A 17,714-nucleotide genomic window follows, 5' to 3' on the forward strand; every position below is an offset into this window, starting at 1 on the left:
ACCCTGCAACGCACAGCACAGCCCCACGAGCTCTCCAGGCCCACATCTCAGCAGTTTCAAGGCTGGGAAACTCTGCTCTCCTAAAACAGGATAATCCCCTTTCCTCCTCGGTCATCCTGGGGGCCTGCAGCCGGGAGGTGGGCTTTGGAGCCAGGAAGGCTGGTTTCTGCCCCTGTTAGGGCCTCCGGTACACGGCAGGCAACCAAAAAAAAAAAAAAGTACAGTTGCAAATGGAATTTCATGACGAATTGTGTGAGTCTGAGCAGTTCCCAAAGGCCTGACCTGCTTTATCCTTCCCTGTTAAGTGGAGATGTAAGGGCCCCAGCCCAGAGCCGCCGTGAGGAGTCACGGAGCTCACCCTGGTAAAGCCATGGCCCGCACTTGGCCCCAGGGCAAGCATTCGTTTTATTTCCCTTTCTTGTCGGTTTCTTTCTTCCACCTCTACATTCGCGCTCCAGCCCACCCATGGGCTGAGTGACCCTGCGCAAGTCACTTTTCCCCTGTGGGCCTCGGTTTTTCCTCCGTGAAATTGGAAAGTTGGCCTGCGATCTCCAAGCGCGCTTTCAACCACGAAATGGGACTGAAGTTTGCAGAGCGCCTTTCCTCCCCCGGGACTGATGGTACGGTCCCGGGGTAGCTCCCCCACCCCTCTGTCGCGGACCTTGGTACAGGCCCAGGGGGCCCTAGGCGGCCTCTCAGGGCTGCCCTTGCCCCCTGCCGAGTTCCGGGCCTGTCCCCGCGCAAGCTGATTGGCTGGAGTGGTGCCCGGGCTGCGCGGCTATAGGTGAGCTCGGGAGGGGACGGGCGGGGCGCGCTGCAGGCCCGCCCCCTCCCCCCTGGCTCGGACGCTGCGCGGAGCCGCGGGCGGGAGGGCTGAAGGACCGACCGACGGGAGGGACAGGAGCCGAGCAAGATGGCGCAGACTCAGGGCACCAGGAGGAAAGTCTGTTACTACTACGACGGTGAGCCTCGTCCGCGCGCCGGGGGCGGAGCCTGGTGGGCCGGATCGGGGAGAGGGAGGCTGAAGCGGAGCAGATCTGAGCGGGGAGGGCGCGAGGCCGAGGCGTGCGGGCACGGCTGAGCGAGGAGGCTGAGAGGGGGAGGTCGAGGCTGAGGGAGGAGGCTGAGAGGAAAGGAGGGCGAGGCTGAGGCCGAGAGGGCGTCGTGTGCGGGAAGCCCGCGTGATGTTGCGGGCGAGATCCTGAAGAAGTCCGGAGTGGAGAGTTTGAGTGGGACGCCCAGCGGGGAGGCCGAGTCCGAGGTGGGGGCGGGGGAGGCCGGATCTGACGGGTGTTCTGAATACGAAGCTCTTTCACGGTCCCGCGCCTTCCTCGGCTTCCTCGAGGCGAGTCCTGCAGGATGGGTCACCTGCTTCCCCTCCCCCAGCCCCGGAGCAGGGCCTGCGGTTGCTGCTGCAACCCGGGGCCCCGGGATCGCACGGGGCGGGGTGGGGGTGGGGGTGGGGGTGGGATGCAACCTGTTCAAACAGACCTTTCGTTTGACAGAAGTCCACTGAGCAGCTCGCTGTGTGCTACGTGGTGTTCAGATGCTGGGCCATGGGGCTGGCCAGGTCCCATGCCCTATTTTTAGGGTGCAGGCTGGAGGGGGAACTAGTGGGTGGCAGGCTGGGCGTCTCCAGCCTGGGTGCTGGGGATAAAGAAGGGCCCAGGGTGTGATGGGAGCGCGGAGAAGCAGAGGAATCGGGGAAGGTGGTGTCATCCCAGCCAGGACCTGAAGAACAGGAGTTATGAGCCAGGTGCAGGGAAGGAAAGATAACAGCAAGTTTAGAAGCTCCGGGGAGGACGGAACGTCTGAAACACAGGAGGTGGTTTGACAGCGTGGCTGAGGCCTAGGTTTGGGGCCTAGTGTGGTGGGAAGCAGGGCGAGGGAAAGATTGCAAGTGATGAGGGTTGAGAAGGTAATAGGGCCCGAGTCACCCAGGGCTGGGCGTCCTCGCCCAAGGAAACTGGACTTTATTCTCAGGGCTCTTGTGAATCATTGAAGTTTAGTGCAAGTTCACGCCATCATCAGTTTTAGACTTGAGAAATATGAACATTGTTGCCAAAAAGCCCATGGAAAAATGAAATTCAAAGATAAGTTTATTTTGGTGTACACATTTTTTTTTTTAAATTCGTGCAGTTTTTTCATGATATGCATTTCCCATGAGCTTTAAAGATTTTTTTATAAGCATTTTTTTAAAAGATTTATTTATTTATTTAAAAGTCAGAGTTACACATAGAGAGAAAGAGAGGCAGAGAGGGAGATCTTCCATCTGCTGGTTCACTCCCCAATTGGCTGCAACGGCCGGAGCTGTGCCAATCCGAAGCCAGGAGCCAGCAACTTCTTCCGGGTCTCCCACATGGGTGCAGAGGCCTAAGGACTTGGGCCATCTTCTACTGCTTTCCCAGGCCACAGCAGAGAGCTGGATTGGAAGTGGAGCAGCCGGGACTAGAACCGGTGCCCATATGGGCTGCCGGCGCTTCAGACCGGGGCGTTAACCCGCTGTACCACAGCGCTGGCCCCCAGCTTTAGAAATTTTTATTTCAAAAGCAGAGAGACAGAGACAGAAAGATCTCCCATCCATTGGTTTACTCCCCAAATGCCCAAAACAGCCAGGACTGGGCCAGGCGGAAGTCAGGAGCTGGGAGTTCAATCCAGGTCTCCTACATGGGTGGCAGGGACTCAAGTACTTGTATGGAATGTAGGCATCCCAAGCTGCATCTCAACCATTATGCCAAAGGGCCAGCCCTCCATGAAGTGCCCTTGTGTCACTCTGGGACATCAGTGAATGGATGGGTAAGGAAGAAGGCTGTGACCCCAGTTTTCATTGTGGGCCAGACTTTGGTGGTAGGGGTAGGAGAACGGCATGTCTAGTCATAACTTCAGTGACTACTGCTGTGTAGGGGATATCCAGGTAGAGGCACCCGGTAGGTGGTGGGCCATTCAGGTCTGCCGTTTAGAAGACAGAAATGAGAGGATAGAGATTTTTGGTATCAGTTGTCACAAATAGAGGGCAATTTTAGCTAGGTTAGAAGATGATGTGATCACTTGAGAAGTTATGTAGGGGAAAGAGAAGGAGTTCCAGGCTGGAAGCGTGAGGAAGCGGACTGAGGGAAGGCCTAGTGCCTCTCTCCTTGTGGATGGGACCGCCCGTTTGGTCTTGCAGGCAGTGTGCTTCTGTATCCCCAGACCCTAGGCCAGGGCCTACCTCATAGTAGTCCCTTCATCAATATTTGTTGATTAAATGAATAAAGATACAGGGGGAGTGGCCAGAGAGGTAAGTAAACCGGAAAGTGTTGAGTTACAGAAGCCAAAGTAGGGAGTGAATGGGCAAGTGTTGTCAGGAGTTGGGGGAGGAGCTAGACTGCAGTAGGTTCAGGAGTGAACGGATAGGTGAAGAGAGATAAGGTTGAAGCTTCTTAAAGGGAACCTTGTCTGAGACAGAGAGAGAGGGTTTTTCATGAAGGGGTGTTGTAGTGACATTCAAATTTTTTAAAAAAATATTTTATTTATTTATTTGAGAGGTAGAGTTACTGACAGAGAGGGAGAGACATAGAGAAAGGTTTTCCATCTGCTGATTGACTCCCCAAGTGGCTGCAGTAGTTGGAGCTGAGCCAGTCTGAAGCCAGGAGCCAAGAGCTTCTTCCGGGTCTCCCATGTGGGTGCAGGGGCCCAAGCACTTGGGCCATCTTCTGCTGCTTTCCCAGGCCATAGCAGAGAGCTGCACATGGGATGCGGGTGCCACAGGCAGAGGCTGAGCCCCCTGTGCCACAGCACCCACCCTGACATTCAAATTCTTATGGAAAACAGGCAGAAGAGAGGAAGAGGTTGAAGATACAGGCAAGGGATTGGTAGTGATGGAGGTTCCTGAGGAGGCCAGGTGAGATGGAAATCAGAGGCCGGATAGGGCCTTCCTTTGTGATAAGGGGCAAGGGCAGGAAGTTCAAAGTAGGTAAGTTTGAAGAGACTTCCTTTTCCTCAGAGGGCAGTTGGTAGAATAGAAATCTTTTTTTTTTTTTTTTAAAGATTTATTTGTTTATTTGAAAGGCACAGTTTCAGAGAGATGGAGAGGCCATCTGGTTTACTCCCCAGATGGCCTCAGCGTCTGGGGCTGGGCCAGGCTGAGGTCAGGAGCTTCTTCTGGGTCTCCCATGTGAGTGCAGGGGTCCAAGTACTTGGGCCATCTTCTACTGCTTTCCCAGGCACATTAGCTGGGAGCTGGATTGGAAGTGGAGCAGCCAGGACTTGAGCCCACATGGGATGCTGGTGCTGCCGGTGGCATCTTTACCTGCTTGCCATAGCACTAGCCACTGGACTCTTTTTTTAAAAGATGTAATTACGTATTTTGAAAGTCAGAGTTATAGAGAGAAAGGGAGAGACAGAGAGAACTTCCATCTGATGGGTCTATCTCGAGATGGCCCCAACAGCTAGCATTGGGCCACACTGAAGCCAGGAGCAAGGAGCTTCTTCCAGATCTCCCACATGGGCTACAGGGGCCCAAGCACCTGAGCCATCCTCTGCGGCTTTTCCTAGGCCATTAGCAGGGAGCTGGATTAGGGGTGGAGCGATCAGGACACTGGTACCCTTGTGACAACACAGGCAGAGGCTTTACCTGCTATGTCACGATGCCAGTCCCGGAGTAGGAATCTTGAAGAGAGGAGCATAAATAGCTATTGTGAAAGAGGGACCTTGGGAAATAAATTTGCAAGGATTGCTGGGCAGTGGTGAGGGCCCATTTGAGACTGGAACCTGTGATTTAATGGCTACATCATTTTTCAGTTTGATCCCATGTTCTCAGTAAAGAAAAAGTGGAAGGAGGAGGACTAGACTTCCTAATTCTTGAGCAGCTCTGAGTTTTGCAGTGAGGTCATTACCCGGGATTCGGATTTGGCTCTGCATTCAGATGTTCTGCAGTATTGGGCAAATACTTTACTTTTCAGGTCACTTTTTTTTTTTTTTTTAAATTTATTTGAGAGGCAGAGAGAGAGAGAGAGAGAGAGAGAAGTCCTCCATCCACTGGTTCACTACCCAAATGGCTGCAACAGTCAGAGCTGGGCCGACTGAAGCCAGGAGCCAGGAGCTTCCTAAGTCTCCCATGTGGATGCAGGGGCCCAAGGCCTTGGGCCATCTTCCACTGCTTTCCCAGGCCACAGCAGAGAGCTGGATGGGAAGTGGAGCAGCCAGGAATCAAACCGGCACCCATATGGGATGCTGGCGCTTCAGGCAGTGGCTTCACCTGCTACACCACAGCGCTAGGCTCCTCAAGTTGCTTTCTTGTAAAACTGAAATAATAACAGTTCCTGTTATGAGAACAGTGATGGGAAAGCTCTTTAAAAGTTTAAGGTAGTGTCTAGGTAGAGCATATCAGGTGTGAGCATTGGCTGGGTAAGGAAGCTGCTGGGATCGAGGCCCAGGCCTTTCTTTACATAGCATGCTGAAAACTCTGACTCATCCTGATGGCCTTCTAAGAAGAGATCTTTGGGTGTATAGTTCACTCAATTTTGAAGCATTGTTCAAGGAACTGTCTACCAAGTAGCCCCACAGAACCCTGTAACAAGTACAAACTGAAGTAGGTATTAGGAAATCCAATGTAGGTTCTGGCATACTAGATTTGGAGACAAAAGAGTTGACTCCCAGGGGCCAGCGCTGTGGCGCAGCGGGTTAAAGCCCTGGCCATATGGGCCATATGGGCACCGGTTCTAGTCCCAGCTGCTCCTCTTTCGATCCAGCTCTCTGCTATGGCCTCGGAAAGCAGTAGAAGATGGCCCAAGTCCTTGGGCCCCTGCACCTGCGTGGGAGACCTGGAAGAAGCTCCTGGCTCCTGGCTTCAGTTGGCCCAGCTCTGACTGTTGCAGCCATATGGGGAGTGAACCAGCAGATGGAGGACTTTCTCTCTCTCTCTCTCCCTCCCTTCCTCCCTCCCTCCCTCCCTCTGTAACTCTGCAGCTCCTGCTGTTGCGGCCATCTGGGGAGTGAACCAGCGGATGGAAGACCTCTTTCTGCCTCTCCCTCACTCTGTAACTCTGTCTTTCAATAAATTAAATAAATCTTAAAAAAAAAAGAGAGAGTTGACTCCCAGAACATTCATTAGCTGTGTGATCTTTGCTGGGCACTTCTCTGAGTCTACATTCAATTCATGAATCTTTATTGAACCTCTGTGATATACAGGGCTTATTAGTTCTTGCCTTCAAGGGGTTCCCAGTCTTGTAGATGTAGATAGATACATAAATAATTCAGATGCAAAATTAATGGAGTGCTGTATACAAATTACATTTAGAGGAAAAGGCCTGTTTTTTTTTTTTTTTTTTTTTTTTTAGACAGGCAGAGTGGATAGTGAGAGAGAGAGACAGAGAGAAAGGTCTTCCTTTGCCGTTGGTTCACCCTCCAATGGCCGCCGCGGCCAGCGCATCGCGCTGATCCGATGGCAGGAGCCAGGTGCTTCTCCTGGTCTCCCATGTGGGTGCAGGGCCCAAGCACTTGGGCCATCCTCCACTGCCTTCCCGGGCCATAGCAGAGAGCTGGCCTAGAAGAGGGGCAACCGGGATAGAATCTGGCGCCCCAACCGGGACTAGAACCCGGTGTGCCGGTGCCGCAAGGCGGAGGATTAGCCTGTTAAGCCACGGCGCCGGCCAAAAGGCTATTTATTTTAATGGAGAAAGGATTTAGAGCCAGAGCCGGGCTTTGTAGTGTGAGGATCGAGAAGGCAGCACATTCCAGGTTGAAGGAATAGTCTGAACAAAACATACTTCGCTATGAAGTCAATGCCTCTTTCAGGATGCTGGTAATGATCTGATGTGCCTAGAGCATAGCTTGACAAATGTTTTCTGTAAAGGGCAAGATGGTAAAGTTTTGGGGCTTCATTTTGCCTGATTGGTGGATCTCTGTGGCAACTACTTATTTATCCAGCTCCGCCACTGGGGTGTGAAAACATCCATAGACAATATATAAACCAATGGGTGTGGTTGTGCTACAGTAAAATATCATTTACAAAATCAGGCAGCCAGTTGTATTTTACCCAAGGGTTATAGTTTGTCTGTGCTGGTCTAAAGACAGTGAGTATGAATGAGTGTGTTTTGTTGGGGAGGGTGGTTGTAGGTAGCAGCAGATAAAGCTAGAAGGGAAGATTAAGAAAGTCTTTGAATGCTAGGCTACTGAAGTTATTTTTTACTCTTTTTGTGAAAGATTTATTTATTTTTTTGAAAGTCAGAGTTACACAGAGAGAAGGAGAGGCAGAGAGAGAGAGAGAGAGAGAGAAAGATCTTCCATCTGTTGGTTCACTCCCCAGTTGGCTGCAATGATTGGAGCTGCGCTGATCCAAAGCCAGGAGCCAGGACCTTCTTCTGGGTCTCCCGTGTGGGTCCAAGGACTTGGGCCATCTTCCACTGCTTTCCCAGGCTGTGTCAGAGAGCTGGATCAGAAGTGGAATAGCCGGGTCTTGAACCAGTGCCCATATGGGATACCAGTACTGCAGGTGGCAGCCTTACCTGCTACGCCACAGCGCCGGCCCTGTTTTTTCTACTCTTTATCCTATATGGAATAGGGAGCCATTAAAGATTTTTGGGCAGAGGCGTGATGTTATCAGTGTGCATTAGGAACATAACTCTGGTGATAGTGTAGCAGATTGTTTGAATGGAAGACAGAAGGACCAGTTGGAATGTTGTTGCCAGGGGCCAGTGTTTTGTGGAGCGATGGTTTCAGCCACTGACTGCAATGCTGACATTCTGTAAGAGCTGCTCCACTTCCCATCCAGCTCCCTGCTAATGCACCTAGGAGGCAGGAGAAGATGGCCCAGTGCTTGGGCCCCTGTACCCATGTGGGAAACAAGGATGTAGTTCCAAGTTCCAGGCTTTGGCCTGACACAGCCCTGGCCATTGCGGCCATTTAGGGAGGAAACCAGCTGATGGAAAATCCCTCTGTAACTCTGCTTTTTAAATAAATAAATCATATATATATATAAACTTTAAAAAAAGGGGCTGTTGCTATTCAGGGTGGAGAACATCAGCCCCATGGGCCTCAACTGCAGTGGGACTTGAAGCTCAGTAAATCTGCAGTGGGGTAATTTTTAAGTTGATAATTTTGTATGGCCCATGAATGATATAAATATCCATCCACATGGCCCTTGGCGGAGAAAAATTCCCCACCTCTGCATAGAGCAAGCAATGATAAAGGTGTAGTTTTCTTACTTATAAAATAAGAATAATACTCCCTGTCCTATATATTTTCTACTATTATTGTGAGGATCCAGTAAGAAAATAAAATGAATTTGCTCTGACATTTAAGGTGTCACAATATATCAGAGGTGACTTGTGGCTTATAATAATTCTGAGTATTAATGGTTGTTTTTCTGTTGTGGGAGGGAATTCCTTGGAGGTATATTGGGGTGAATCACCTCACTGGCTGCTATTCTCCAGTGGCTAGGAATGAACCCTTCATGCTATCTCGAGCCTGTGGGTTCTAGAAGAAAATGGGCTAGCCTGATCTTTAAGTGCTGACCTCACCAGAGACTCCAGCTTGTTGTGTTTTTCTTTTGGAGTTACGTTTCTTTTAGGTAGAAAGATAATCTTGGGCTCAAGAAATAACCCAGAAAGACAGATTGCTGTAAAAATTTCTGGGTTCTCCTGGGAGTATGTGTCTAACGGTCATCAGAACTCTTCCTGTTCTTCAGGTGATGTTGGGAATTACTACTATGGACAAGGCCATCCAATGAAGCCTCACCGAATCCGCATGACTCACAACTTGCTGCTCAACTATGGTCTCTACCGGAAAATGGAAATCTATGTGAGTTACTTACTGCGAGGGTTCCCCTCTGTTACCTCATCAGCTCTGGTCCCCCAAATGCCATTTAGTGTCTGATTTTCTTTTTTTCTTTTTTTTTTTTTGACAGGCAGAGTGGACAGTGAGAGAGAGAGACAGAGAGAAAGGTCCTCCTTTTGCCGTTGGTTCACCCTCCAATGGCCGCCGCGGTAGGCGCGCTGCGGCCGGCGCACCGCGCTGTTCCGATGGCAGGAGCCAGGTGCTTCTCCTGGTCTCCCATGGGGTGCAGGACCCAAGGACTTGGGCCATCCTCCACTGCACTCCCTAGCCACAGCAGAGAGCTGGCCTGGAAGAGGGGCAACCGGGACAGGATCGGTGCCCCGACCGGGACTAGAACCCGGTGTGCCGGCGCCGCAAGGCGGAGGATTAGCCTGTTGAGCCACGGCGCCGGCCTAGTGTCTGATTTTCTAAACCATGCACTCATTAAGCAAATGTGGGCATTGGCCTATCAGTTAAGATGCTTGTGTTCCACTTCGGAGCACTTGTATTCAATTCCCAGCTGCAGGAGACCCCCATATAAATAAATTATCCTGCAGTGTGTAAGAGCAACAATTTAGAAAATGTGCAAGATGCAGAGATAACGAGGAAGGAAGGAGGAAAGGGGGCTTGAATTGATTCTAGGAAGTGATATATAAGACATTTTAAAGATTGAATAGAATTTAGCCTGGAGGGGCTGGCGTTGTGTAGTGGGTAAAGCCACTCCCTGCAAAGCTGGCATCCCATATGGGTGCTGGTTCATGTCTTGGCTGCTCCACTTATTTATTTTTAAGATTTACTTATTTATTTGAAAGGTGGAGTTACAGAGACATAGACAGAGAGAGACAGACAGAGAGAGAGAGAGAGAGGTCTTCTCTCTTCTGGATCACTCCTCAAGTGGCTGCAATGGCTGGAGCTTGGCCATTCTGAAGCCAGAAGCCTGGAGCTTCTTCTGGGTCTCCCATGTGGGTCTCCCAAGTTATCCTTGAGTTCAGGAGGGGACTGGTAGGGGGAAGAATATATGCAGTATATGCATATGCATATTATATATGGAAAAAGGCTGAGGTATTTGAGGAAAAATCAGTTTTTTATGTGTAGGGACACAATGTGAATTCACAGACGTGAGGGGGGGTGTAGAGCTGGAGAGGTCAGCCAGGGTTGGATGTGCTGTACTAAGCCACTCTTGTAGGCCAGGGTTGGAAATCCAATGGCTGAAAAAGGAGTGATTGGGGATTGTGTCGGACAAGTTGCCAAGTCTGTGGTTACGAGAGAGTGTAGGCTTCTGTCTAGCCACCAGTCTCAGCTCCACTTGATTCTACCTGGTCTTCCAGATTTTAAGAAGCTGGAAATTAAAATTAGTATGCAAAATCTCCTCGGTTTAAAATGTTGGCACAGGGTTTTTGTTTTAAATGTTTGTACATAAAACACATCAATACACGTGCGGACCAAATGTGGTTTAGTAGTTCCCAATTTAATCTGTTCTGGAGGTGGTGAGGGAAAAGTGAAGGGTTTTAAATAAAAGAGATAAGAATAGATAGGCATGTATTTTACAAGCAGGTAGGCCACTTAGGAGCCTGTTGCTAGAGTCCAAGTGAGAAAATAAAGAGGGGCTGGGGGCCCATGTTGCTTTATGGCATGGTGCCTGCTGTTAAAGGCTGTACTGACAGTTTGAGTAACCTAGCAACAGCAGCATCCTTCTCACCATTCCAGAGACTGAAAGGAGATGAGTCTTCTGTCCCAGATGGCTTTGTCATGTCTCTGGAGCTGGTGGAGCCAACTGGGGAAGGTAGACAGGGTGAGCAGACCTTGGGACCACAGTGCTTTATCAGGTGTGAAGAACAGGTGGGGAAGAAAGCATACAAGGCAGCAGAGGTTTTCAGGAACTCTGGGGAGCCACCTTGCTCTTTCTATCAAGGAGAAAAACTCTCCCCAGAAGCTTCCCGATACACTTCCCCTTACCTCCCATCGTATCATTCCTCAGACCACTCACCAGTGTAGACGGATAAAATTACCAGAGCTGGCCTAGGCTAATCATGATTCTATCCCTAGGGCTGGGTACATTAATATCCAGCTAAACTGAAATTTGTTACCAAGAAAGACGGAACAGGATGGCTCTTTGGGAGACCACCAGCAGTAACTCCCTTATGGGAGGTGACTTTCCCTGTGGTGTTCTTATAAACTTTTTTTTTTTTTTTTTAAGATTTATTTATTTATTTGAAAGGCAGAAAGGCAGAGTTCTGGACAGAGAGAGGGAGAGACAGAGAGAGAGAGAGAGATCTTCTATCTGCTGGTTTACCTCCAAATGGCTGCAACAGCCGTAGCTAAGCCAATCCGAAGCCAGGAGCCAGAAGCTTCTTCTGGGTCTCCCACATGGGTGCAGGGACCCAAACACTTGGGCCATCCATCCTGCTTTCCCAAGCGCATTAGCTGGGAGCTGGATCAGAAGTGGATTGAGGCCGGCGCTGCGGTTCACTAGGCTAATCCTCCACCTGCGGCACCAGCACCCCAGGTTCTAGTCCCGGTTGGGGTGCCGGATTCTGTCCCGGTTGCTCCTCTTCCAGTTCAGCTCTCTGCTGTGGCCCAGGAAGGCAGTGGAAGATGCCCCAAGTGCTTGGGCCCTGCATCCGCATAGGAGACCAGGAGGAAGCACCTGGCTCCTGGCTTTGGATTGGCGCAGCACACCAGCCATAGCGGCCATTTGGGGAGTAACCAACGGAAGGAAGACCTTTCTCTCTGTCTCTCTCTCTCACTGTCTAACTGCCTGTCCAAAAAAAGAAAAAGAAAAGAAGTGGATTGAACTTGCCCCCATATGGGATGATGGCTCCACAGACAGCAGCTTTACCCGCTGTGCCATGGTGCCAGCCCCTATCATAAACTTTTAAAGCAAAACCCTAGTATCATCTCTCTTCCCTAACGCTAGACCTGTTGTCTTTTTTTCTTTCTTTCTTTCTTTTTTTTTTTTATGATTTATTTATTTGAAAGTCAGAGTTACAAAGAGGCAGAGACAGAGAAAGAGGTCTTCCATCTGCTGGTTCACTCCCCAGATGGCTGCAACAATGGCCAGAGCTGGGCCTATCTGGAGCCAGGAGCCAGGAGCTTCTTCTTCAGGGTCTCCAACATGGGTGCAGAGGCCCAAGGACTTGGGCCATCCTCTACTGATTTCCCAGGCTGTAGCAGAGAGCCGGATTGGAAGTGGAGCAGCTGGGACTTGAACTGGCATCCATATGAGATGCTGGTACTGCAGGCGGTGGCTTTACCTGCTATGCCACAGCGCAAGCCCTTAGACCTGTTGTCCTTAATGTGACCTGCTCCTCTGCCTCTCCACTGAGTGTCCATTTGGTCCTTCTCTCCAGCTTCTCTGACTTCATCCCTCCTACCCTTCCCATAGAGCTGTCTGTGATCCATCCATCCCTTTCACAAAGTAAAAGTGGCTATTAATTTAGGCTCTGTCCCAAAACTGATGTCTTCTGGGAGTCATACCTGAAAGAAGTTGTTTAGACTGCTGTTGGAAGTTGTTACATCACCTCTCTACCTGAAGGAGGCCCGCTGAGGTCTTTTTCACTTAATTTCACCCTCATTTCACCCTTGTTGGTCCTTTCCCAGATTCTGTCTCGTACATCTGATTAATCTCTCCCAGAACCTATATTCTCACTTTACATCCAGACACCTTCCTGTTTACATAATCAAGAATTCTGCTCTCTTCTTTGCCTGCGGTGCTAATTTTGTATATTCTCAGGCTTCTTATTCATCGCCTTCTGTTCTTTTGTTCTTTTTTTAAGAAAGTGTTTTTATTAAATATTGAGTGGCTATGAAAGGATTTTTATAGTGTGTGTTTGTATATGTATGTGTGTGTATATATATATATATGTATGTATGATAAAGAATCAATTCAATTAATATCATTAGTTTAAGAATCTTTCCATTACTGTAAAAATCCTGGTGTATCCTTTTCTAAGCCTTTCTTCTTTTCTTCTTCACTAGAATTAACTCTGCCCTGAATTTGAGATTTATTATTTCCTTCCTTTTCTCTTTTGTTTTACTAGTACATATATATATATATTTACATATATATATATATATATATATATATTTTTGTTGATAGGCAGAGTTAGACAGTGAGAGAGACAGAGAGAAAGGTCTTCCTTCTGTTGGTTCACCCCCCAAATGACTTCTACGGCCAGCGCGCTGCACCAATCTGAAGCCAGGAGCCAGGTGCTTCCTCCTGGTCTCCCATACAGGTGCAGGGCCAAGCACTTGGGCCATCCTCCACTGCACTCCCAGGCCACAACAGAGAGCTGAACTGGAAGAGGAGCAACCGGGACAGAATCCGGTGCCTCAGCTGGGACTAGAACCCGTTGTGCTGGTGCTGGAGGATTAGCCTAGTGAGCTGCGGCGCCGGCCTACTAGTGCATATTTTTAAACATTGTATTTTTTAGTTTTATAATCATAGAGTATTTATTATATGATTGCCTTTTTTGTTCAACATGTTGCTGAGAGTTATAAATATTGAAGCATGTAGTGGTATTTATTTTTACTGTACTTCACTGAAATAATGTACTACAATTTGTCTACCTTATTAGTGGTGATCATTTGATTTATTTCTGTTTTTTGGTCATTATAAACACTACTGTGAACATTCTTAATTTTTTTTAGGTTTTTAAAAAAGCTTTACTTATTTTTTTTGAGAGGCAGAGGAAGAGAGAGGAACGAAGGAAAGAAGGGGGAAAAAAAAGAGAGAAACTTGCCTCTGCTGGCTCACTAACAATACCTGCAGGAAGAGAGAGAGAGAGGGAGGATGGGGAGGAAGGAAGGAAGGAAAGACTTAAGAAAGAAACTCGCCTCTGCTGGCTCACTTCCGAAATACTACAACAGCCAGAGGCCTGGAACCCTGAGCCAGGAACTCAATCTAGGTTCCCAACTGCTTGATCCTTCATAACTGCCTCCCAGGGTCTGCGTTAGCAAGAAACTGGAATGAGGAGCCAGAGCCAGGAGCTGAACCCAGGTACTGCAATGTGGGGCACCGGGGTCCTAACCAGTGGCTTAACTGCTAGGCTAAAAGCCTGCCTCTCTGAACATTCTTTTTTTCCTTTTCTTTTTTTTTTTTTTTTTAAGATTTATTTTATTTATTTGAAAGACAGAGTTACAGAGAGACGTCGAGACGGAGAGAGAGAGGTCTTCCTTCCGCTGGTTCACTCCCCAGATGGCCGCAAAGGCTGGAGCTGCGCCGATCCAAAGCCAGGAGCTTCTTCTGGGTCTCCCACGTGTGTGCAGGGGCCCAAGGACTTGGGCCATCTTCTGCTGCTTTTGCAGGCTGTAGCAGAAAGCTGGATTGGATGAGGAGCAGCCAGGACTAGAACCAGTGCCCATATGGGATGCCAGCGCTTCAGGCCAGGGGTTTAACTCGCTGCACCATAGCGCCGGCCCCTCTCTGAACATTCTTGAACATGTGTCTTGTTGGACATATGCTGGAGTTCCACTAGAGGGATACACTAGGAGTAAAATTGTTGGGTCAGCACATATGCACATATTTAAAGCAAAAATGATTCATAGTTGCCATCGATGTAGAATTGTTGTTGCTTTTAGTCCTTACCAACACGTGATTTTGTCAAATTTAAGTTTTTTGCCTAATTAGGTAGGTGTGTGAAATGTTATATTACCACTGATTTATATTTACTTACAAAAATTCCTAATCAAGGCTTTTAAAAATTAACTTGATAATTTGCTTATTTGAGAAGCAGACAGGGAAAGAACTCAATCCACTGTTTCACTCACTCCCCAGTGCCTACAATGGCTAGGGCTGAAGCTGGGAGCCCGGAATGCAATCCAGGTCTTCAGTTTATGTGGTAGGAGTGCAATTACTTGAACCATTATAGCTGCCTCCTAGGGTCTGCCTTAGCAGGAAAGTGGAGTCCGGAGTCTGAGCCAGGAATAAAAGCCAGGCATTCTGATGTGGGAAACAAGCATCTTTAAATATGTATGTATGTATATATATATATATATATATATACACACACACACACACATATATAATCTTTATATACATACATACATATATATCTATATATGTATATATATATAACCTTTATATATATACATATACATATATATAGCTCTCTCTCTATACGTATATGTATGTATTTGAAAGAGTGACACAAAGATGCAGAAAGACGTATCTCTGTCTGCTGCTTCACTCCCTAAAGAAGCCAGGAACTCTGTCTGGGCCTCCTGCATGGGTGGTAGAGACTCAAGTGCTTGAGCCCTCATCTGCTGCTTCTCAGGTGTGTTAGCAGGGAACTAGAAAGGAAGTGGAGTGGCTGGGACTTGAACCAAGCAATCTGATAAAGGAGGAAGGTGTCTCAGTGGCAGCTTAACCTGCTGCGCCACAATGCCCAGCCATGTGTAGGAGTGTCTTTGGCTCTATCTTTAGGAGTAGAATTGCTGTATTGTAGGGTATGTGAACATTAAATGCCATGTTGCTTTTCAGTGTGGTTCAGAGGATGTGTACTCTCACTGACAATGTATGAAATACCTTGAGTTACTTCCTCTCCTATATTGGGAATTGGAATTTTAAATTTTGCAGATCAACTGGGTATAAAACCCTATCTAACAGTGATTTTTTTTTTAACATAGTAGAAATATCCAAGTAGTATCATGTCTAACACTTTCTTTTTTTAAAATTAATTAATTAATTAATTAATTTGAAAGGCAGAGAGAGAGAGGTCTTCCATCCGCTGGTTCTCTCCCCAAATGGCTGCAATGGCTGGAGTTGCACTGATCCAAAGCCAGGAGCCAGAAGCTTCTTCTGGGTCTCCCACATTGGTGCAGGGGCCCAAGGACTTGGGTCATCTTCTACTGCCTTCCCAGGCCATAGCAGAAAGGTAGATCAGAAGTGGAGCAGCCAATCTTGAACCGGCGCCCATATGGGATGCTGGTACCGTAGGCAGTGGCTTTTACCCACTATGCCACAGCACCAGCCCCTCTAATAGTGATCTTAATTTACACATCATTAATGACCAATGAAATTATTATCCATGTAGTTTCTTCTGCTGTGAAGAAATGTCTTTTCATTTCTTTTTCCCATTTTCCTCTTGGATTGTTTGGCTTATTTATTTATTTGAAGGAGAGAGAGAGAGAGAGAGAGAGAGAGAGAGAGAGAGAGATTGAGATCTTCTGTCTGCTGTTTCACTTCCCAAATGACTATAATGGCTAGGACTGGGCCTGGCCAAAACTACAAGTCTGGAGCTCTATCCTGGTTTCCCTCTTGGACGGCAAGGCCCCAGGTACTTGGGTTATCTTCGGCTGCTTTCCTAGGTACTTTTGTAGGGAGCTAGATTGGAAGTGGAGCAGCTGAGACTCAAACCAGCACTCAGATATGGGTGCTAGTTAAGCAGGTGGTAGCTTAACTTGCTGTACCACAATTGCAGCCCCATTTGGCTTTTTTTTTTTTTTTTTAATTTATTTTATTTATTTGAAAGACAGAGTTACAGAGAGAGGTAGAGCCAGAGAGAGAGAGAGAGAGAGAAAGCATCTTATTCCGCTGGTTCACTCCCCAAATAAATACAACGGCCATAGCTGAGCTGATCCAAAGCCAGGAGCCAGGAGTTTCTTCTGGGTCTGTCACATGGGTGCAGGGGCTCAAGGACTTGGCCATCTTCTACTATTTTCCCAGGCCATAGCAGAGAGCTAGATGGGAAGAGGAGCAGCCAGGACTCGAACCGACACCCATATGGGATGCCGGCACTGCAGGCGGTGGCTTTACCTGCTACGCCACAGCACCAGCCCCATCATTTGGCTTTTTCTTAGCAATTTGTGGTAGTTCTTCCAGTGTCAGTATATTGCTATAAATAACCTCTACTCTAGTTTTTTCTTTTTGCTGTAATGTATCTTTAATGCACAGAAGTTCTTAATTTTAGTATTGTTTGTGTGCTTTTTAAGCAGGAAGTTTTCTAAACTTGCTAAATTTGGTATTCTTTGGGCTACAGCACAAAATATTTAGAGGGTTGTCAGAGAGGTCAGCAGGAATCAGATTATTCTGGTTTTCTAAGCAAGGTTAAAGACTTGGAGCTTGCTATTGTGTGTCATGAAGCCTCTGAAGTATTTATAGTGGGGCGTGAGGTGATTCAGTTTGCATTTTACACAGATTACTCTGCCTATAGAATTGAGAAGAGGTACACCATGGTGAAGATTGAGGCTGGGAGCCAGGTCGTAGATTGTTGCCAGAGGGTGGTGACTGGGGATGGAAACGAACGGAGTAGACTGCAGTTTCTAGAGAACTTGAATGTAGTGCATGAGGAGTGAGAGGAATCAAAGCTGGTAACTCTGCTGTCTTGAGCAGGTGAGGGCATGGTAGTGAGAACAGGAAACCTGGGGAAGAGAGCAGAGGAGAAATACAGGAGTGCGTACAATCAAGATTATGGAGGTATGGGAGGGACTGGCAGTGGTTTGGGAAAGCAAAAAAGAGGAGAATTTTTTACTCAAGATTCATTTCACTTTATTTTTAAAGATATTGTATTTATTTGATAGGCAGAGTTACAGAGAGAGAGAGAGAGATATTCCATCTGCTAGTTTACTACCCAAATAGCCTCAATGGCTAGGGCTGGGTCAGGCCAAAGAGACAAGACTGGAATTTCATCCTGATCTCCTATTGGGCCATCTTCTGCTGCCTTCCCAGACACATTAGTAGGGAGCTGGATCAGAAGTGTAACAGCCAGGACTTGAGCCAGTGCTCATATGGGATGCCGGCTTCAGAGGTGGGAGTTTAACGTTGCTGTGCCACAACATTGGTCCCAAAAGGGAAATTTTTTTTTTTTTTTAAGATTTATTTATTTATTTGAGATGTAGAGTTACAGGCAGAGGGAGGGAGAGAAAGAGAAAGAGGCCTTCCACCTATTAGTTCACTCCTCAAGTGGCCACAATGGCTAGAG

At 47.9% G+C, this 17,714-nt stretch overlaps 1 protein-coding gene across 1 annotated transcript in view; it reads left to right on the forward strand.

Annotated features, from left to right (window-relative positions):
* Positions 1-836: 836 nt before the first annotated feature.
* HDAC1 (histone deacetylase 1) overlaps positions 837-17,714 on the forward strand; it is a 37,759-nt gene continuing 20,881 nt past the window's right edge. The window contains exons 1-2 of the mRNA XM_062190874.1: positions 837-962; positions 8,666-8,778. Coding sequence (XP_062046858.1) covers positions 914-962; positions 8,666-8,778 — 162 coding nt within the window. The 5' untranslated portion in view covers positions 837-913. The remainder of the gene's footprint in view (positions 963-8,665; positions 8,779-17,714) is intronic.

Source organism: Lepus europaeus, chromosome 5, assembly GCF_033115175.1.
Source record: "Lepus europaeus isolate LE1 chromosome 5, mLepTim1.pri, whole genome shotgun sequence".
NCBI classification, from domain to species: Eukaryota; Metazoa; Chordata; class Mammalia; order Lagomorpha; family Leporidae; genus Lepus; species Lepus europaeus.